Source organism: Cololabis saira, chromosome 19 (assembly GCF_033807715.1).
Source record: "Cololabis saira isolate AMF1-May2022 chromosome 19, fColSai1.1, whole genome shotgun sequence".
NCBI classification, from domain to species: Eukaryota; Metazoa; Chordata; class Actinopteri; order Beloniformes; family Belonidae; genus Cololabis; species Cololabis saira.
The window spans coordinates 40,849,944-40,868,840 of NC_084605.1; the positions used below are offsets into that span (position 1 = coordinate 40,849,944).

An 18,897-nucleotide genomic window follows, 5' to 3' on the forward strand; every position below is an offset into this window, starting at 1 on the left:
TGACATTGAACTCAGCAGCTAAAACACTTTTTACTGATATATTCAGAAATTCTTCCTTAAATGGCTTGACTCACCTCTACCATACCTGGGATGTTTCTAGACATAAGCACTTGGTAGCCCAACACATCAACAAAGACTTCAGCTGTGATAGAAACTTGCAAGCCATTCCACGCTTCATTCTTAGCTTCCACAGAAAAATGTTGGACTTCATCAGTGGCATTACAAACCGCTGCCAAAACATAGCGACAGGTTCCCTGGAAGTCGTAGGCCTGGCCATCAAAAGTGAAGTAGTGAGGATCTCCGGAGGCCGAGCAGGTGCCATGAGGGCTGGGATGGCATCCAAACTCACCCTCCACCACACGGCACGACTCCTGAGGATCACAGGAGTCCGGGACACAATGGACTGCAGCAGTCATACCATTACAGGTGCACAAGCTCTGACACTCTTCACCATCCCAGAACTTTTCCCCACTTTGCCGATAGCGTCCTTGGTGGTAGCATCCACAAGATGTTGGTGGTACACACTGGTTTCCATTGAGGACAAAGCCGTCATCACACTGGCACCCGTCCTGACACGGAGTGCCACAGGTGAAGGGGAAGGAGAGGCTCGGGCAGGCAGAAGGACAAGTGGTCCCACAGAGTTCATAATGACTGTTTGAAGGACAGGCTAGCTCTACAATGAAACACATTGATAAATAAAACATAACAGGTTAATTCAAGCAGAAATTGTCACATGACTGGAATCTATATCTAAAATGTATCCAATATGGAGATAAGCTGCTTACCACAGCCAGTTGAATTCCTCCACGGCCCCAAAGAAACCCCCTTCTCTTGACACATTAGTGCATAATCGCGAAGAACATCACACAGTGTTGATGCAGGATCTCTAGAGCCTCTGAGGATATCCAAACACACATCCACCTGCTCCCGTGGGTCCACCACACCGAAACAAGATGCAAATGGTCCAAGATGTGAGCTGAGAATGCCACAGAACTCACTAGAATTAAAATTGACTGATGAGTTATGGTTCACACTTTCCACACAGTGAGCAGTGAGGGAACCATCTCGCCAACTCTCCCCAAACTCCTGAGAACTGTTGACCAGAGCGCCATTGGGTGTAAGGAAGTCATCATGCGGGTGACCATTGTAGTTTCCACAGAGTCCACCAAGTGAGCCATCGTAGACAGCAGGTGCAGTGACACGCACAAAGTGAGGCCAGACTGCCTGCACAGTTACACCAAAGGCTGTGTGAAGGATGACACTGAAAACACTGCTTTGGTAAATGCGGATACGGGTGGATCCAGAGTCGTAGGGCAGTCTGACCAGCTCACCATTAACCTGCAGGGCATTTAAACAGGTGATGTCAATTTTCCCAGGTAACAGAAATTTCCGTGTTGAAAACAAAAATGATAAAATGTTATTTAAAAAGGAAAGACTCCATTATGGACATTGTTTTCTCCAAAACTGGGTTAATATCAGTTGACCTCCATGTTTGTCTTTTTTTTGTACCACATCAGACTATCAAGGAACAATTTAAGGGGGTGGTCTGGGGGCAGGATCCTCGGATTGGTGACTAGTAAAGCCAACGGCTGGTTGTCATCACTCTTGCTACCCAGCACCACTGTGTTGACTTCTGAGCGATAAATAACATAGCATAGTCATTTAATATGTTTTTTTCTGCTTGTAACTGTACAGACCACTGCGACTGGCTGAGGTTGGCCTATAGGGGTTCAAGGACAAACCTTAGTGAAGCAGGGGGCAGGTTGTGCTAACCATGCATTAGCTGAATTTGGCCTGATGTTTAGGTAGGAACACTTGAAATGGCAATGTTTGTACTTATTTGATCAGAGAGAATAATATTAAAAAGCGTTATAGGTTAAAATCAACTATGGCAGCCAAACTAAAATAGCTAATGGAAATAATCAGGTTGTGGACGGTTTCCAGTCTGTTCATTTACAGCATGGCACAACACAGCATAAAGAAAAAGAGGTTTCAAAGGCACCCTTTAGAAAACCAATGGATGATCACCATAGACTGAAAAATGACTGGACACACATTCTGTGATGTTACAAGTACGTTTTCTCTTTGAAGCCTCTTTTTGTTCACAATAGGCAACACAACATTGTAAATAGGTGGAACAAACAGGCCCGGGCAGCCAAACAGAACATGTCCACCTAATATCAATCAAAATTAGTCCATGGCTACCAGCTGCTTCAGGAGCTTTGGAGCAGAATATCCAGTTTCGCTGGCAAACATAGAAATGACTGCTGCTGCTGTCAGCCAACATTGGTTTGGCACAAACTGCTAATTGCTTCACTAAGCTTAGTAATATGACAATGACTAATGAGGATGTGATAGTGGTTTATTAATTAGCTGAGCCAACTGTCAAAAGGCTACAATTCACTTTTTAAATAAATGTATTAATTCAAATAGATGCATATACTTACATATAAATCACACAAAAAATTATGCTATCTAACTATGGAGGCCAAAATCCTTTTTTGAAATAGGCTGTAAATATGTTTATGTGACAGAAAGTACTGCCACTGCACTTAAATACATGTGTCTTAGTTACTTAATATAGACTTCAACAATTTACCTTAACTCTGCTGCTTCTAGCCATCTCAATGGAGAAGTGTGTCCCCTCTGCCTCAAACTTCAGGACACGTGCAAAACCCTGCTGCCCTCTGGGGATTTTCTCTGCAGTCACCATAAAGTGTGGGTGATCTGACAATTCCATCACCCTGGTAAGGGTCAGTCGACAAGCCCCAGGATATTGGTATGTCACTCCATCAAATGTTTGATATGACCCAGGGCCTCTAATCCAGCATGTAGCATAGCTTTTGGGTCTGCATCCTCTTTCTCCATCCACTACAAGGCATGATTCATGTAGGCCGCAACCATGTGAATTGCATGTCATGGAGCCATAACTGCAGCTACATTGCCTCCCACAGTCCTCATCTAGTATGACAGTCTGCCCAGACCTATAGTAGCGACCCTCAAAGCTGCAGCCACACTCATCATGATGGACACAGATACCACCACTGAGGATGTAGCCTTCATTACAGACACAGCTCTCCAGATCATGGAGAGGACAGTTGTAGGTGGAATTTGGGTTGACACAGGTGGGTGGACATCCTGAGGATTGGGACTCAAAGTGGCTGTTAGCTGGGCAGGGGATTTCTGCAAAAAAGAAAAACATTATTCCGTACATTTCAGCAAATTGAAAAGTGTTTTATTTCAGATATATTTTGAGCAACTGACAGACGTACCACAGAAGCCAGGTCTCCTCCAGCTTGGTAGTTGGACACCATTTTGCTGACACTCACTTGTGTACACATTTAAGGCTTGACAGAGAATGGGCTGGTACCCTCCACCAACACACAGATCAAAAACACAACTTTCCATAAATTCTTGAGGGGGAAGCTCTTGGTGACCTGCAGCAAAGGGTCCAGAACTGTTCTGCAGGATACCACAGTGGGCATCATTGCTGTATAATGCTGTTTCATCTGGAGAACAGACAGCACAGTCCAGACCTCCACACTGTGCCTCACAACCAGGTTCATCATCACCAGCTGCTTTCCAGCTGTTGGCAAAAACCACATCAGAGCTCACGACCTCGCCCTCACGGGTTCTGAAATCATCGTCAGGGTCATCGTCGAAGTCTCCACAGAGGCCGCATGTTGCATTCTGGTAAGAGTAGGGCAGGCTGATCCGGACATAATGGTTTGCATCGTATGATACCATCAGGCCAAAGTTAGTGCTGACAGTCACAGTAAAACCTGACTCATAAACATGAACTGTGCCGTTATTGAGGAAGAATGGAGTGAATGCAAAGATTCCATTAACCTGGAAGCACACCAGCAGGTTAGTTAACTCAGCAAAAAACATACTTGATAAATGGTATTTACCCATATTCAAATTCACTGACCTTAGCTTTACCAGGATGTCCTTTGACAAGCTCAATGGTTTCATTATAGACATACACCTTCACCAGTCGCGTCCAAGAAACATCTGTGCTGCCTCGGTGCTCATTCTTACCCTCTACTCTATAATAGGGCAGGCTATTCTGACACTGTTCTGAAAGAACATAAGTGCAGGTGCCCTGAAAGTGAAACAATGACTTATCGAAGGTGTAGTAATGTGGATCACCACTGATGGTGCAGGTGCGTCTCTCCACTGTCTGGCAGGAGAAATAAAAGGAAGTTTCCTGGCATATTTGGGAAAAGGAGCAGGGCTGGTAGGAACATTGCACGCCTGATGAGGTGCAGATGCACTTCTCTGCACACGTGCTGTCACTCCAGAAGGAATCCCCAGGCTGCACAGGTTTCCCTTAAACAAAATCAAAACATAAGCTTAGTCTAAGGCACATATTTAATGTGTTAACTAGTCACTGTGCACAGTAACATGGATTTAAACTTGTCATGGTTGTCCTGGGAGATTTAAAAGGAATCTTTGTGTGAGGGAAGTAGCATGTAATTTATGATCAAAGTTAAACATTTCGGTTAAATGTTCTCTTTATTATCCAGCTATTAGATTATAATATGTTCTTTTTTTATATATATATTTTTTTTACCTTGAAAAAAAAAATATGAACATTAAAAACATGTCAAATTAAGTTTCAAAATTAAGGTTGAGCCTATTGGACCAATGAAGAACTGCAAGGAATATTAATGCCATATTGGCGCTCTATATTGTCTGGCTTTAGATGGAGCCAATGGTACACAAAAGTCTGCTAAATGTACTTGTGTAAATTGTAAAATGCTATATCGATCTTGATGTTTAAGGTGTTCTCTGAGGTTTTTTTCCCACAAGATTATTCAAAGGAATAATGATGTGATTCAACACGATTTATTGTTAGTGTAATGACATTTTTAAGAAGTCTAATCCAGTGATTTCAAGGGTGAATTCTGATCTTTGTTGTGAAAAACTTTCAACTTGGCTTGGATATCATTTCCGCAGATTGTTTATCTTATTTCAACTCATTAAAGAACAGCCTGAGATTACCATTGAAAGTGCAGCCTTTTGGACCATAGTTGACCTGAAAGGCCCAACGACCAGGCACGTTGACGTTGCTGCTGCGGCGGAAAACAGAGTCATCGCCTGTTGCAGCATCAGTTAATGATCCAGGGATAGAGAAATGGTGCTCAGAGTTTATTGTATCATAGCCAGCCTGTAAATTTAAACATTAACAGATGCAGTCATTCACAGTCACAACAAATAGTTGTCCATAAATCAACTGTAATGGTTCAGACCTGTACACTATGACCAGTTGCGTCAATTATCCCGTAGTTCATAAACAAAAATGTGTTGCCGTTTCCAGAGATTATCACCGCCTGGAAAGTTGCCCTCTGGAAAAGATCAGTTTATTATCATGTGCACTGTTTGATTTTTTTTTTTTTATTCAAAAGATCATTTACATCTACTCAGATTAAATGCACATTTACAATTCTGTCTTTTGAATGAGCATTTTCATGTCTTTAAATCACAGACTGTCTTTAAATCATAGACTTTATTTCAAGAAGTACTTTGTGTGAGCAACACTAGCTCATGTTGACTTACTGCTTCTGTATTTGGGAAGTAGGCCACCTCATGCCATGTCACCACAAAGACCCAAGTGGCACTGAAGTAGATGTCTGGGAAGTAGGAATTAATGTCCTGTGTAGCCTGCCGGAGAACACTGCCACTGGTGTATTGGTTGTAGAATATATGACCATTTTTACTGTTGTCCAAATCTGTCCACAATGGAGCAATAACGTCTGCTTTTGCATGTCGTGGGAACCTTTCAGGTAACTTTACTTTGACTGAGCCGTCAAATATTAGGAGTCCATTGTTAAGAATCTGGAAATAAATAAGCAGGTGAAAACATTTCTGTCACTTATGGCAATTTCTATGTACAATTTTATATTTTGCAATGACCTTGGTGGAGGTTTTTTTAACCAATGGAGGAAACTTTAAGTTTTCTCAAATGTTTTTATGGCCTTCCATTAAACTCGTATGTGATTCTGCCGTTAATGTTACATACATAAATGCCATTGTACGTCCGTCCAAAATAGACGAAAGGTCTTTCCAGGGAAATCCTTGGTGTGCCTCCTTCATCTGCTTGAGGGCCTTCAGTCCCACTTATTGGATAAAGAGTTCCTGAAGAAACAACTTTAACACACATATTGGTGTCAAATAGAACTTTGCAATATTTAATGGTCAGCAAACCTGTACCATGCAGTCAGGTCCAATAGTATTGTATTTGGCACGATATAGCAGCCACGCTTCCGTCAGTCTGCCCCAGGGCAGCTGTGGCTACAAACGTAGCTTACCACCACCAGAGAGAATGTGTATGGATGAATAATGATTTCTGTAAAGCGCTCTGGGTGCCTAGAAAGGCGCTATATAAATCCAAGTCATTATTATTATTATGGGCATGCCAAGTAGTGGCATGACCATATTGCAATCGTCCAGAATGGCCCAAAGGGCATTGTTGCTAGCATTTTGCTAACAAGCTAAAGTCGCAAAAGTCCCACGTCACACCAGCGGGTGTACAGCATGACCCCGCTCTGATGTGGAAAAAAAAAATCCCCAAAAAATAAAACATGCCCGAAAAAATGAGGAAAAACCTTAAAATGAAGGCGATATATTGGTATACAGAAAAGGTTTCCCTTTTCTTATTATTCTTATTCCGCACTCTTTTTTCGTCCGTTAATACGGCCCGAACCGCAACGTGCACCCATGCATGTCATACATCGTTGGATGCGTCTCCATCGTGCCTCGATGGGCATTACTTTTCTCAGTAATAGGGGTTACCGTGGCAACGCAAGTTGCCAAAAAGCAAAAAAAAAGGCGAAAATTCGGACGCTTATTGTTCGGCCGAGCTTTATCGTAGAGACTTTTTTTTTTTCCGTTTGACTTTGGACGCTTGTTGCTAGGCAACAGGTTATCGTACAAATGTTTCCCGACTTGGCACGCTGTGGACTTCAACATACTCAAATTTCATGAAGCTGGGATTTAAGGAAATTTTATGTCAAAATCCAGGCCAAATGGCCCCATTCATTCGGATGGAGTTTTTTACCATGGTGAAAAAAAAACCTATCCGTTAACATAGCCTGAACTGGAACATGCACCCATACATGGCATACATCGTTGGATGCGTCTCCATCGTGCCTCGATGGGCATTACTTTTCTCAGTCAAAAGTGTTACCGTGGCAACGCTAGACGCCAAAAAGCAAAAAAAAAGGCGAAAATTCGGACGCTTATTGCTCGGCCGAACTTTATCGTAGAGACATTGTTGAAACTTTCAAACACTCGGCCCGATTGGCACTAACGGACCCTACAACCTCATTATGCCAATTATTACAGTTTTTGCGATATTGACCTTTAATTTTTTTATTTTTTTCCGTTTGACTTTGGACGCTTGTTGCTAGGCAACACGTTATCGTAGAGACATCGTACAAATGTCCCCTGACTCGGCACGCTGTGGACTTCAACATACTCAAATTTCATGAAGCTGTAATTTAACGAAATTTTATGTCAAAATCCAGGCCAAATGGCCCCATTCATTCGGATGTTTTTTTTTTACCATGATGAAAAAAAAACCTATCCGTTAACGTAGCCTGAACCTGAACGTGCACCCATGCATGGCATACATCGTTGGATGCGTATCCATCGTGCCTCGATGGGCATTACTTTTCTCAGTCAAAAGTGTTACCGTGGCAACGCTAGATGCCAAAAAGCACGCCCCATTAATAACTATTGGGAGCACAGGAATGAATGAAATACAAGCGTAAAAACACCTCAAACTGACATAGAACCACCCCGAACACAACCACTGCAGCCCCAAACCAAAGCAGCAAGAGGGGACGAATGGGCAGTAGGGCATGCCCATATCAAAATTTCCCGAAATTTTCTAGTTATTATTATATTACACATATAGGTCTTAAAGGAGCTTGAGGCTCCTTTTAAGAAATGAGACTCTCTGGTCGCTCGGTGGTGCAGTGGGTTAAGCAGCGGGCCATATACTGAGGCTACAGTCCTCCTGCAGCGGTCGCGGGTTCGAATCCAGCCCGCGCACCTTTGCTGCGTGTCTTCCCCGTTCTCTCTCTCTACCCCTTTCCAGTCTGCATCTCCAATAAAGGGCCACTAGAGCCCAAAAAAACCTTTTTAAAAAAAAAGAAATGAGACTCTCTAGCGCCACCCTTCACCACGACGGCCGTTGGGGGTACTGCAGCCAACAGTGAAGCCGGCACGGGAGAACGGGGAGAACGCACATGCAGCGTCATGTGACGTCACATCCGCAGGCCAGCGCGGGAAATTCAGGACCGAATTGCAGCACATTTTGCAGCACACAGCCTGTTCAAGGCAAAGGAGAGATACACTAGAGGGCTCATTCTTTTGTGTTTGGAACGCTTCATCTGACATTATTACTACAAAACTTAAAATGTATACAGATTTTTTTCATAAATCCTGCCTCAATCCGGCCTCAAGCTCCTTTAAATAGGACTTTGCAATAGTTAGTGCTCAGCAAACCTGTACCATACAGTCAGGTCCAATAGTATTGTATTTGGGCAAAATAGTTTTTATGAGGTTGCCTTTATAACCTCAATGGATTTGAAAGAAAACAGTCAAGATGTGATGAAAGTGTATAATTTCAGTCTTAATTTATCTAAAAGGTTTCACAAAAGTACATCATATACCATTTAAGCGTTACATGTTTTCTAAGCAAAGTATCTACATTTTCAAGGAAAGAGAAACTTTTAAAAAAGGATTTGCTTTTTTATTCAAAGCAAAATGAAAAGCTGTTTTTTTAAAACATAATTTGTCAAACAAGGTGGAGGCACTCTTAGGTAGCCTATACTATGTACGGCTTCTAGTGGAACAGATTTACTGGTGTTAATTTATAATACAACTGCTGACAGAAGTAGAAAGATCAAATCAGAGGTGTTTACGGTTGTAATCGCTGCTCGAATTCAGCTAAACGTTACAAAACTCATATTACAGCACCTCGGTACAGATGGCAAATGGCCCTAAAAATACTTTGAATACGGTTTAAGACATTTTGAATGAAAATGGAATATTCTTCAATGGCCAGTATATAAATGATTACAAATAAAGATTACGGTATATATATTAGTCATATTATCATGAATGATAACACCAGTTTGTGAAACATGTCACTAACCTTGAAAAAAATGAGATCTAAATACTCATTTCAATGACATTAGCCACAGAAAACGGCTCCAAATGTTCATCCAGTCAAAGAACAAAATACATATTCACAAATGTTTAATTCTTTTCATGACTAACAACTGAACAGATTAAATCTCAACTGACCTAGATCCTGTTCAGCCGCTCGACCTATGAAGATAAACACATTACTGTATAAAAATCTGAGAAAGTCAATAAAATGCGCACAAGCAAGTTAATGAATTTGAAATGCGCCCGAGCAAATGGAAGAGAATAAAAAGGATAAAATACTTACTCATCACTGACAAAAGCAGCACAAGCAGTGGGATTTTACCTTCCATTTCTGAAATATCAGAAAATCTGTCAGCCTAACACAATCAAAACTAAATCAAAAGCCCTTTCAGAGATTCAATTACACCTGGATGGAAATTAAAATGTTTTAAAATAAACATGTTACCTGCTCATGTGCCTCTTCTGTTCACATCTCATGTGGAAATGCAGAGCTGCAGAGAGACTTTATATAGTCATTATCGTGACACTTTATCGTGACACTTCCAGTAGAATCTTGTTTTTCCAGTTAGGTGGATTTTCCATTCCAATCATTCCACTCAGAGCCACCTGTTGTCATGTAATGATGCAACAACCCAGTCTCACAGGAAAACGTGGTAGAGGCTACGTTGGTCCACATTGCAAAACGTGGCAATGTTATGATTTGCCCTCCTAAAACGTGAAATGTGAACGCGTTCCGTGGCCCATTCATTTTAATAGGTTTCGTTAGGTTTCGTTTCTGTCACGTGACTTTCAAGTTTTCGGCTGTGGGTCTCAATTGCAATATTTTAAGATAGATTCGCCATGAAGCCATGCAGATTTTATCATATTCATAGCAAGAAATACATATTGAAATTTCACAATATTTGTGTAACTTACTCCTCCTCCTCCTATATAAAAACACAGAGGCTTCGCTGCCCAATTAATTACTCTACATGTTGTAAACATAAGTGAAATGATGACAATTGATAAAAAAAAAGGTCTTAATATTATTGCTTACGCTGCACCCCTCCAAAATAAAACCACCACATACACTAAACGATCTGGCGAGCTGTCAAGCCAGAGATCATTAATTACCAAAAAAAGGTTTACATTGTCCAGTGTCCAATATATTCTGAGGAACATATATGTATGGATAATTATTTATAGGTTGCATTTACGCAGCATAAAATTAATTAATTTAGTGATTGCCTTGTCAAATAAAAGGTATAATTAAAGCTGCAAGCAGCGATGAACGGGCCCTCGCACTCACGGCCACCGCCCCCATAAGCATATCAGAAATGACACCACCCACGACTTCCTATGTCAAACCATTCAAAAGATATAGCAGAAAAAAGGGACAACCAATCAGAAGAAGGGGCGGGGCCCCTTTCTCACCATAATTTTCATAATTTTCACCAATTATGGTCAAGGACTCAATACCGAGTCCCATGACACCACCCACGACTCTTTATTTCAAACCTTTCAAAAGTTATGGCAGAGAAAAGTATTCTAGGGGGCGCTGTTGAGCCGTTCGGCCACACCCATTAATGCAAACCATGAAATATTAAATTTTTCGCCAGGCCTGGCTTGCATGTAAAATTTGGTGACTTTTGGAGAACTATCAAATATGGACCAATCAGATGAAGGGGGGCACGCTTTTTGGCGTCTAGCGTCGCCACGGTAACACTTTTGAAAGAGAAAAGTAATGCGCGTAGTCGCAAGATGAAGACGCACATTTTGATGTATAACACTCCTGGGTGCACATTACGGTTCGGGTCGTATTAATTGCCGAAAGAATGGCATAAATTGCACAAAAATTACACAATTAATTCAAAATGGCCGACTTCCTGTTCGGTTTTGGCCATGGCGCCAAGAGACTTTTCTTTAAGTTGCGACATGATACAGGTGTGTACCGATTTTCGTGCATGTACGTCGAACCGTATTGTGGGGCTTGAGGCACAAAGTTTTCCGGGGGGCGCTGTTGAGCCATTTTGCCACGCCCATTAATGCAAACCATGAAATATCACATTTATCGCCAGGCCTGCCTTGCATGCAAAATTTGGTGACTTTTGGGGAACTATCAAATATGGACCTATCAGATGAAGGGGGGCGCGCTTTTTGGCGTCTAGTGTCGCCACGGTAACACTTTTGAAAGAGAAAAGTAATGCGCGTAGTCGCAGGATGGAGACGCACATTTTGATGTATAACACACCTGGGTGCACGTTACGGTTCGGGCCGTATTAATTCTCGAAGGAATGGCTCATATTGCTCCAAAATTACGCGATTAATTCAGAATGTTCAAAATGGCCGACTTCCTGTTCGGTTTCGGCCATGGCGCCAAGAGACTTTTCTTTAAGTTGCGACATGATACAGGTGTGTACCGATTTTCGTTCATGTAAGTCAAACCGTATTATGGGGCTTGAGGCGCAAAGTTTTTTCTGTCTGAACCAACCAGATGAAGGGTGGGCGCGCTTTTTGGCGTCTAGCGTCGCCACGGTAACGCTTTTGAAAGAGAAAAGTAATGCGTGTTGTCGCAGGATGGAGACGCACGTTTTGATGTATAACACACCTGGGTGCACGTTACGGTTCGGGCCGTATTAACTGCCGAAGGAATGGCATAAATTGCGCCAAAGTGACACGATTAATTCAAAATGGCTGACTTCCTGTTCGGTTTCGGCCATGTCGCCAAGAGACTTTTCTTTAAGTTGTGTACTGATACAGGTGTGTAGCGATTTTTGTGCATGTACGTCAAACCGTATTGTGGGGCTTGAGGCACAAAGTTTTCCGGGGGGCGCTGTTGAGCCATTTTGCCACGCCCATTAATGTAAACCATCAAATATCAAATTTTTCGCCAGGCCTGACTTGCATGCAAAATTTGGTGACTTTTTGGGCACGTTTAGGGGGGCAAAAAGGCCCTCCTTTCGTCAGAAGAAAGAAAAAAGAAAAAAATTCCTACAGATACAATAGGGCCTTCGCACTGAAGGTGCTCGGGCCCTAATAAAAAAACAACATGCTTTTTTTTGGAGCGAGCAACAATTTCCAGGTTGTCTCACAAAAACACGGGGGTGCTGAAATTCAAAGAAGAAATGCGTGACCCTGGGGACACTAAAAGCCGTTTTATGTTCTATGTTGAAATAATATCATCTACAGTTATACAAAATTACACAAATATCTTAACCGTTCACACAACTACCTAATATTAAAAGTAATTAAAATAGCATATAAGCCACTTGGTTTCTGTGTTGTATGGATTACTGTGTAGGAACTCCATTACCCAGCATGCCCTAGGTGCTTAGCACATGTGCAGTAGCTTTAGCAGAGCGCCAGGTGAAAGCGTCAGTTGTTTGTTGTTGCCATGACAGCCAGTCGTTGATTATAACGGTCTGGGAATAAACGTCTTGATGAGACCAGCTACACGCCTCGTCTGCTATATACATATATATTAAGACAGACAACACATGGTGTCAGAATGGGCCGCGCGTAATTATAAGAAGAAGTTTTTACCGCGAGAGAGCCACGGAGGAGGAGTAAGTTAAAAAAAAAAAAAAAAAAGTTGCCGGTCTCGACGTGAGGTAAACAGACACACAAATATTGTGACATTTCAATATGTATTTCTTGCTATGAATATGATAAAATCTGCTTTTCATGGCGAAACTATCTTAAAATATTGCAATTTAGACCGAGAATCAAAGAAATGGCAGCAATTTTGTTTTCCCTCCACAGCCGAAAACTTCAAAGTCACGTGAAGGAAACAAAACCTAACGAAACCTATTAAAATGAATGCGCCACGGAACACGTTCACATCTCACGTTTTAGGAGGGCAAATCGTAACATTGCCACGTTTTGCGGTATGCAAAACGTATGTGGACCAACGTAGCCTCGACCACGTTTTCCTGTGACACTGGGTTGGATGCAAAGGCAGGCTGATATGACGTTAAATCAATATCCCAATTGATTAATCACAATTATTACTAAATGTTTTAGTTTTGTTTGACTTTTTTCCATGCTAATCCCTTTATACATTTTTGTTTTGACTAATTCTGTTAGTATTAACTGTGTTAACAGTCTTTTTAAAAGTCCATGAAGAACAATGATACTTAGGCAGCATTAAAAATCGTTTTTTTCATTTGGTATGGAAAAAAAAGTGGAGAATTTTTTTAATTTTTTTTTTTTACTTCATCGTTAAGTGTATTTCTCTTCTTTCTTTTTTTTTGTTTTTATGGAAATATTTATTTGGTGTGTGCTTTGTGATCCGGCTAGAAATTAATTTCCATGTGTATTGACTGTGTTAAGAATCTACTGACTGAAGTTACACCCAGTGTTAGATTATAGGCAAGTACGGAGAACCTTATTGCAGCAAGTGTATGAGTAAAATATTTTGAACTTCAATCTGCATGGAATACCTTATTCAAGTTCAATTCAAAATACTTCATTAATCCCCAAAGGGAAACAAATGAAAACAAAGGTTGCTCATTTCTTTGTCTGTCTGTGTGACTGCCTAGGGTTCTTTCTGATTCCTCAAATCTTAATGATCATCACTAATCATTTGTGATTACTACACTTTATCGTGTAGTATCATTTGTGATTCATGGTCATTGCATTATTTTCCTAAAAAAATATATTTGTGTTTTTATTTTTTCTTGGTATATTGAGATTTGTCTTTACAGTTAGAGTTCAGATTTAGCTTGTAGCAGCACTCCAAGAGCAAATTTCCCATGAACCTCTTTCTCAGCCTGCATAAGTTAGTTCTTACAACAACTAGCTTAAGGTCAATCAGCTGACCCAATTAACCGGCCACCGTAATGAAATAACCAGATGATGATCTGACGGTGTTACTTATTAAGGCAATCAAGTGATATTAATCTTTAAAAGACAGCTTTAAAAATGTTTGAAAGGAGCCTGACCACATAGTCTTATGACTTTAGATCTATCCTGTTTCAGATTGATGAGTGCATCAGTGCAGGAAGAGGGGCAGAGTAAGTGATGGAACCATCATGCCGAGTGTCTACCATGTAAGCCTGAAAGGAGCAGTATTATGATTGTTGTTTCTGTTGGTCAAATAGGTTCAGCATCATATGCCCCAAAATGAGGTTGGCTAGTCTGATTATGCTCTGTTATCACATTTTTCCATCTGAAAGATAAAAGTTCCTGTCAATGGATCTTTTTTGAGCTTTACTTAATTACTTTAACTGAGTGAGTACTTTATTGTGGTAAAGCATCCAGACACAATAAGTCGTTTTTTTTCCACATTAACCATTATTTATGTAAATGTTTAAACCTGTAATTGTGTGTATGTCATCATGGCCAGTTGTGCTCCTGTTGAAATCTGTTGTGGCAGAACTAATGGATGATTTTCATTTAACTTTTGTCTTTAGACTGATTTTTTTCCGAGAAATAGATCACATATGCTCTCCTGGAAAGTCATGAAACTTTAGAGAATAGTGCCAGTAAGTAAAGTAAAGCATGGATGCAGCCTAAACCTTGTTAGTCAGTGGTAGGATTAATTCATGTCTTCAAAGTAAGTTGAATTGAGACATGCTGGCAGATGTTACAGGTGTGGTGTAATGCTGGTGCGGTTAAAATGTCATTTATTGTAATTACCTGGAGAGTTATTATCATAACTCAGATTGCTGTCATAACTCTAAGAAAGTTGTTCTTCCACAAGTTCATTATGAAAAACACTTTTTTTATACAATTTTAAGTTATTATGTCCTGAAATTTAGCTGAATAAAAAGATGGTTACTCGAAAGAACAACTAAATTACTATTTAGAAAATAAGAAATTAATTCCTGCAATTTTTAATGGAAAGTTTAAGGGCTGAACTTTTAATCAATAATAACATTGGTCAAATTCATGCATTGGGGTCCTGCTCAAAAGAAAATGGTTTGTCTTAACATTTTTATATGTTTAATGACCAAACAAAGTTCGTATCATGAACAGCTATTATAGTGATAAAGCAAAAAAAGAGCAATTTTGCTTCCACCTCTGAAAGTGAATTACTGTATGCCACAAGCATTTCTCATTTGCTCACCCATTGCCTCATGTTTGTCTTGAACAAAATCATTGCTACAACATATCCAATTTATTTCTTTGTTTTTACCATCTACAACTCATTATCCACAAATATGTCAACATACACTCATTTTTCAATTTTATCAACAAGTAACCAGATTATTTTGTACAAAAGCACTATCCATAAAACAAAGTTTCTGAAGAGCAGACAAAACATTTTGAAATACTTAATCATTCAGGCAATTATTTCCACACGATATTTGTGACCTGCACAATAACATTCAGGTGCTAAAACACACCAATATGACCAAAACACACTCTTTACAGATATTTAGCTGTGCCCAGAGTAAATATATTTAAATCACAATTCATTAAATGTTCATTTAGATTTGCACAAGTTGTTTTCATGACAGAATAACAAAAAAGGCAAAAACTGGAGAACACCCTTTTCCCAGAACACAGACAGAACATAACGTACTTTACAGTATGTTTCAAAAATGTGGACAGACTGCGTTAACTTTGCCTCCAAACATGAAATCCACCATGTCACCCCACAGAAGTGAAGTTGTTTCGGATTGATTTATAGTCTAACTGTGTCATTTCTCTGTAGTTAGTCCTGATGGTCTCTTTGCCTGTACCATACTCTGTGTGAGAGTCTAACAGTTAAAATCCTAAGAGTTTAACAACTCAACTTCACTGATACGTCCCACGTACATGTCGGCATGTAAGTTACTTTTATGAATACTTATATATGTATACATTCCTACTTATTTATAAGAAAAAAATAATTATTGAATTAAACATGAGATTCGGTCAGAAAGTAGGCATGGCTGAAATATCCAGAGAACAAAATTAATGTTGTATTTCTTGTCTGGCAACGGTTGTATTATTGCTGTCATATACCACACATATGACACAAGATTCCAAAAGAGACTCCAAAACCACCCACTCGTCACTGTATAGTCCACATGTCCAAGGTTACTATGAAGGGACTCATGTAGAGAACTGCGTCGTGATTTCATCAGTTGAATGACATTTTAGACACTACTGCAGTAATATTATTGGCAGTGTTTACACTGCTGTCGCACAGATTAAACATAACAGCTGGTGCTACTGGTGGGGATCTGGTTATCCCCAAGGGGGCCACTATGCCTACGGCTGGGGGGCCGCCTTCCCCCGCCGGTGTCAGTCGGGGGGGCTGGCATCGGTGGGGGGGGGCTACCCTACGTCGAGACGGCCACTAAGTCTCCGGCTGTGGGGACCTCCTCCGCCAGTGGTCTCAGCCGGGGGGCTGGCACTGCTGGTGGGGGACGGGTTGACCTCGAGATGCCCAGGGGGTCATCAGGGGGGAGGGGGTCTGCCGCCACTGGTGGAGGACCAGTGTTTGACATCTTACCTATCACAGAGGCTGAAGTAGTTGACGTCATTGGCTCTCTTAACAACTCAAAGGCCAGGGATGTCCATGGTTTGGATACCATGTTCTTAAAAACTTACAAAGATTCCCTTGCTGGGCCCATCACCCACTTAGTCAACCTGTCCATACGCAAAGCCACAGTACCACACTTGTGGAAAACAGCTGTAGTTAACCCTGTCTTCAAGGCAGGAGACAGGACAGACATGAATAATTATAGACCTATTAGCATCCTCCCTGCCACCTCAAAGGTGATTGAGAAATGGGTACTTACCCAACTTACCGACCATCTACATTTAGGTCATACTCCACTACACCCCGCACAATTTGGTTTCCGGAAACATCACTCGACGGAGACAGCCATTAATCTTTTTTTAGAGAAAACCAGGCATTATCTGGACAGGACTTCATATGTTGGAGCGTTTTTTTTAGATCTAAAAAGGGCATTTGACACGGTAAATCATACGGTCCTGATAGACAAACTTTCTTCTTTTAACTTCTCAGAAAAGGCCACCATGTGGGTAAAATCTTACTTAGAGGACAGAAAACAGTATGTGGCAGTGGAAGGGACTAAATCCCCTCACCTTAAGTGTAAAATGGGGGTATCACAAGGGTCGATACTAGGGCCACTGCTCTTTTCACTCTATATCAATGATATGCCACTTGCGTGCAAAAATACTCATCTACAACTTTATGCAGACGATGCAGTGATATTAACATCTTCGAAATCTATCCAAGAGGCCGCCAATATTTTAACAACAGAATTATCCCACATCTATAGTTGGCTTAAGAAATCATGTCTCACCCTAAACACCAAGTAAACCGTCTGCATGTACTTCTCAAAAACACCGAAGGTCATATCCCACTCTGGTATTTTCTTAGGAGGAGAGGAGCTTGAAGTCGTAAAGGAGTTCAAGTATCTAGGAGTATTCCTAGACTCTACCCTCTCCTTCAAGAGTCACGTAAACAAAATTACAAAAACGGTAAAATTTAACCTTGCAAATTTTAAATCAATTAGACCCTCATTAACAACTGAGGCAGCCAGAGTCTTTATGCACGCAATGGTGTTATCCCATATTGAATATGGCTTCACGAACTGGTCTTTTACCAACAAAACCATGCTCAACCAGGTGGAATCTTTGTATAAGAGAGCGATAAAAATACTGGACAAAAAACCAGTAACACATCATCACTGTCAGATACTTAAAAAATATCAACTCCTTAGTTTTGACAACCTCACTACCTTTAAATATGCCTGTGCTACATTCAAGATCCTAAAAGGTTTAACACCGCCCCCACTGTCTGTCTACATAAGACAAAACGAAAACGCCAGCCATACAACCAGGGCAACCTCCAGAGGTGATTGCATAATCCCATTCAGACGCACTGCACAGGGGCAGACCGTACTGTCAGTCGAGGCTAGCCGCATCTGGAACTCATTACCTGTCATAGTAAGGGACTGCAACACATTTGCCACATTCAAGAACAGCTTAAAGAAATGGCTATTAAGTAAACAGGACTGTAACCATGACCCTCGCTAAAGATTAATTTGTCACCTTGTCACTTTACTGCATAATAACATTATAGTGTTAATAATGCACTTTGTCACTTTATTTAAACACTGATAATCTGATTGTAAACAAGAGGTGATGCTTCATGCCATCACCTCTTGGTTTGCTATTTTTTTATGTAAATGATTACTCAGCTGACTAGTAATTATCTACCTCTTCTTACTTTTTCCTTGTTTTTTCTACCCTCCCCAGTTATGTTGTACTTCATTTCCCTTTTTTTCCTTTCTCTTCTCCTTCCGGCCCCCTACAACTGGCATAGAACCTTAAATTCCACAACCGAACAATACATATGATCTGGTTTTGCATTGCTGCAGCTCATTTCATCTTCACTCTCCCCTCCCCTCCCATCCTCCTTCTCTTTCCCCCATTATAGCACTTTAACTTTAAACCCTCAGCACTTTAATCGTAACCAGGGGCCTCATTTAAAATGGAGTGCGTAGGATTCATACTAAAAGTGCACGTACGCCCAAAAGCCGAAAATGGTGGGCGCAAAAAAAAATCTGGATCTATAAAACCGCGTGCACGCAGACTTCCACGCAATGTTCCCTTTATGAATCACAGTCCACCTGGAAAGCTGCGCAACTGACTCTGCCCCATATCCCGCCCTCAACACGCCCATAAATCCATATGGATGAGCCTACTGAGCATGCGCAGTGGCTTCCTGCAGCCTGTTAGGGATGAATCCGGATGAATGCGTCA

General features: G+C 41.0%; 1 protein-coding gene across 1 annotated transcript in view; it reads right to left on the reverse strand.

Moving 5' to 3' along the window:
* LOC133419457 (alpha-tectorin-like) overlaps positions 1-9,658 on the reverse strand; it is a 63,075-nt gene extending 53,417 nt beyond the window's left edge. Inside the window, exons 1-12 of the mRNA XM_061708646.1 lie at positions 9,632-9,658; positions 9,470-9,517; positions 9,322-9,345; positions 6,026-6,153; positions 5,563-5,841; positions 5,256-5,351; positions 5,008-5,173; positions 3,932-4,332; positions 3,273-3,849; positions 2,600-3,183; positions 786-1,338; positions 75-673 (exon numbers count right to left, since the gene is read on the reverse strand). Coding sequence (XP_061564630.1) covers positions 75-673; positions 786-1,338; positions 2,600-3,183; positions 3,273-3,849; positions 3,932-4,332; positions 5,008-5,173; positions 5,256-5,351; positions 5,563-5,841; positions 6,026-6,153; positions 9,322-9,345; positions 9,470-9,515 — 3,453 coding nt within the window. The 5' untranslated portion in view covers positions 9,516-9,517; positions 9,632-9,658. The remainder of the gene's footprint in view (positions 1-74; positions 674-785; positions 1,339-2,599; positions 3,184-3,272; positions 3,850-3,931; positions 4,333-5,007; positions 5,174-5,255; positions 5,352-5,562; positions 5,842-6,025; positions 6,154-9,321; positions 9,346-9,469; positions 9,518-9,631) is intronic.
* Positions 9,659-18,897: the final 9,239 nt, after the last annotated feature.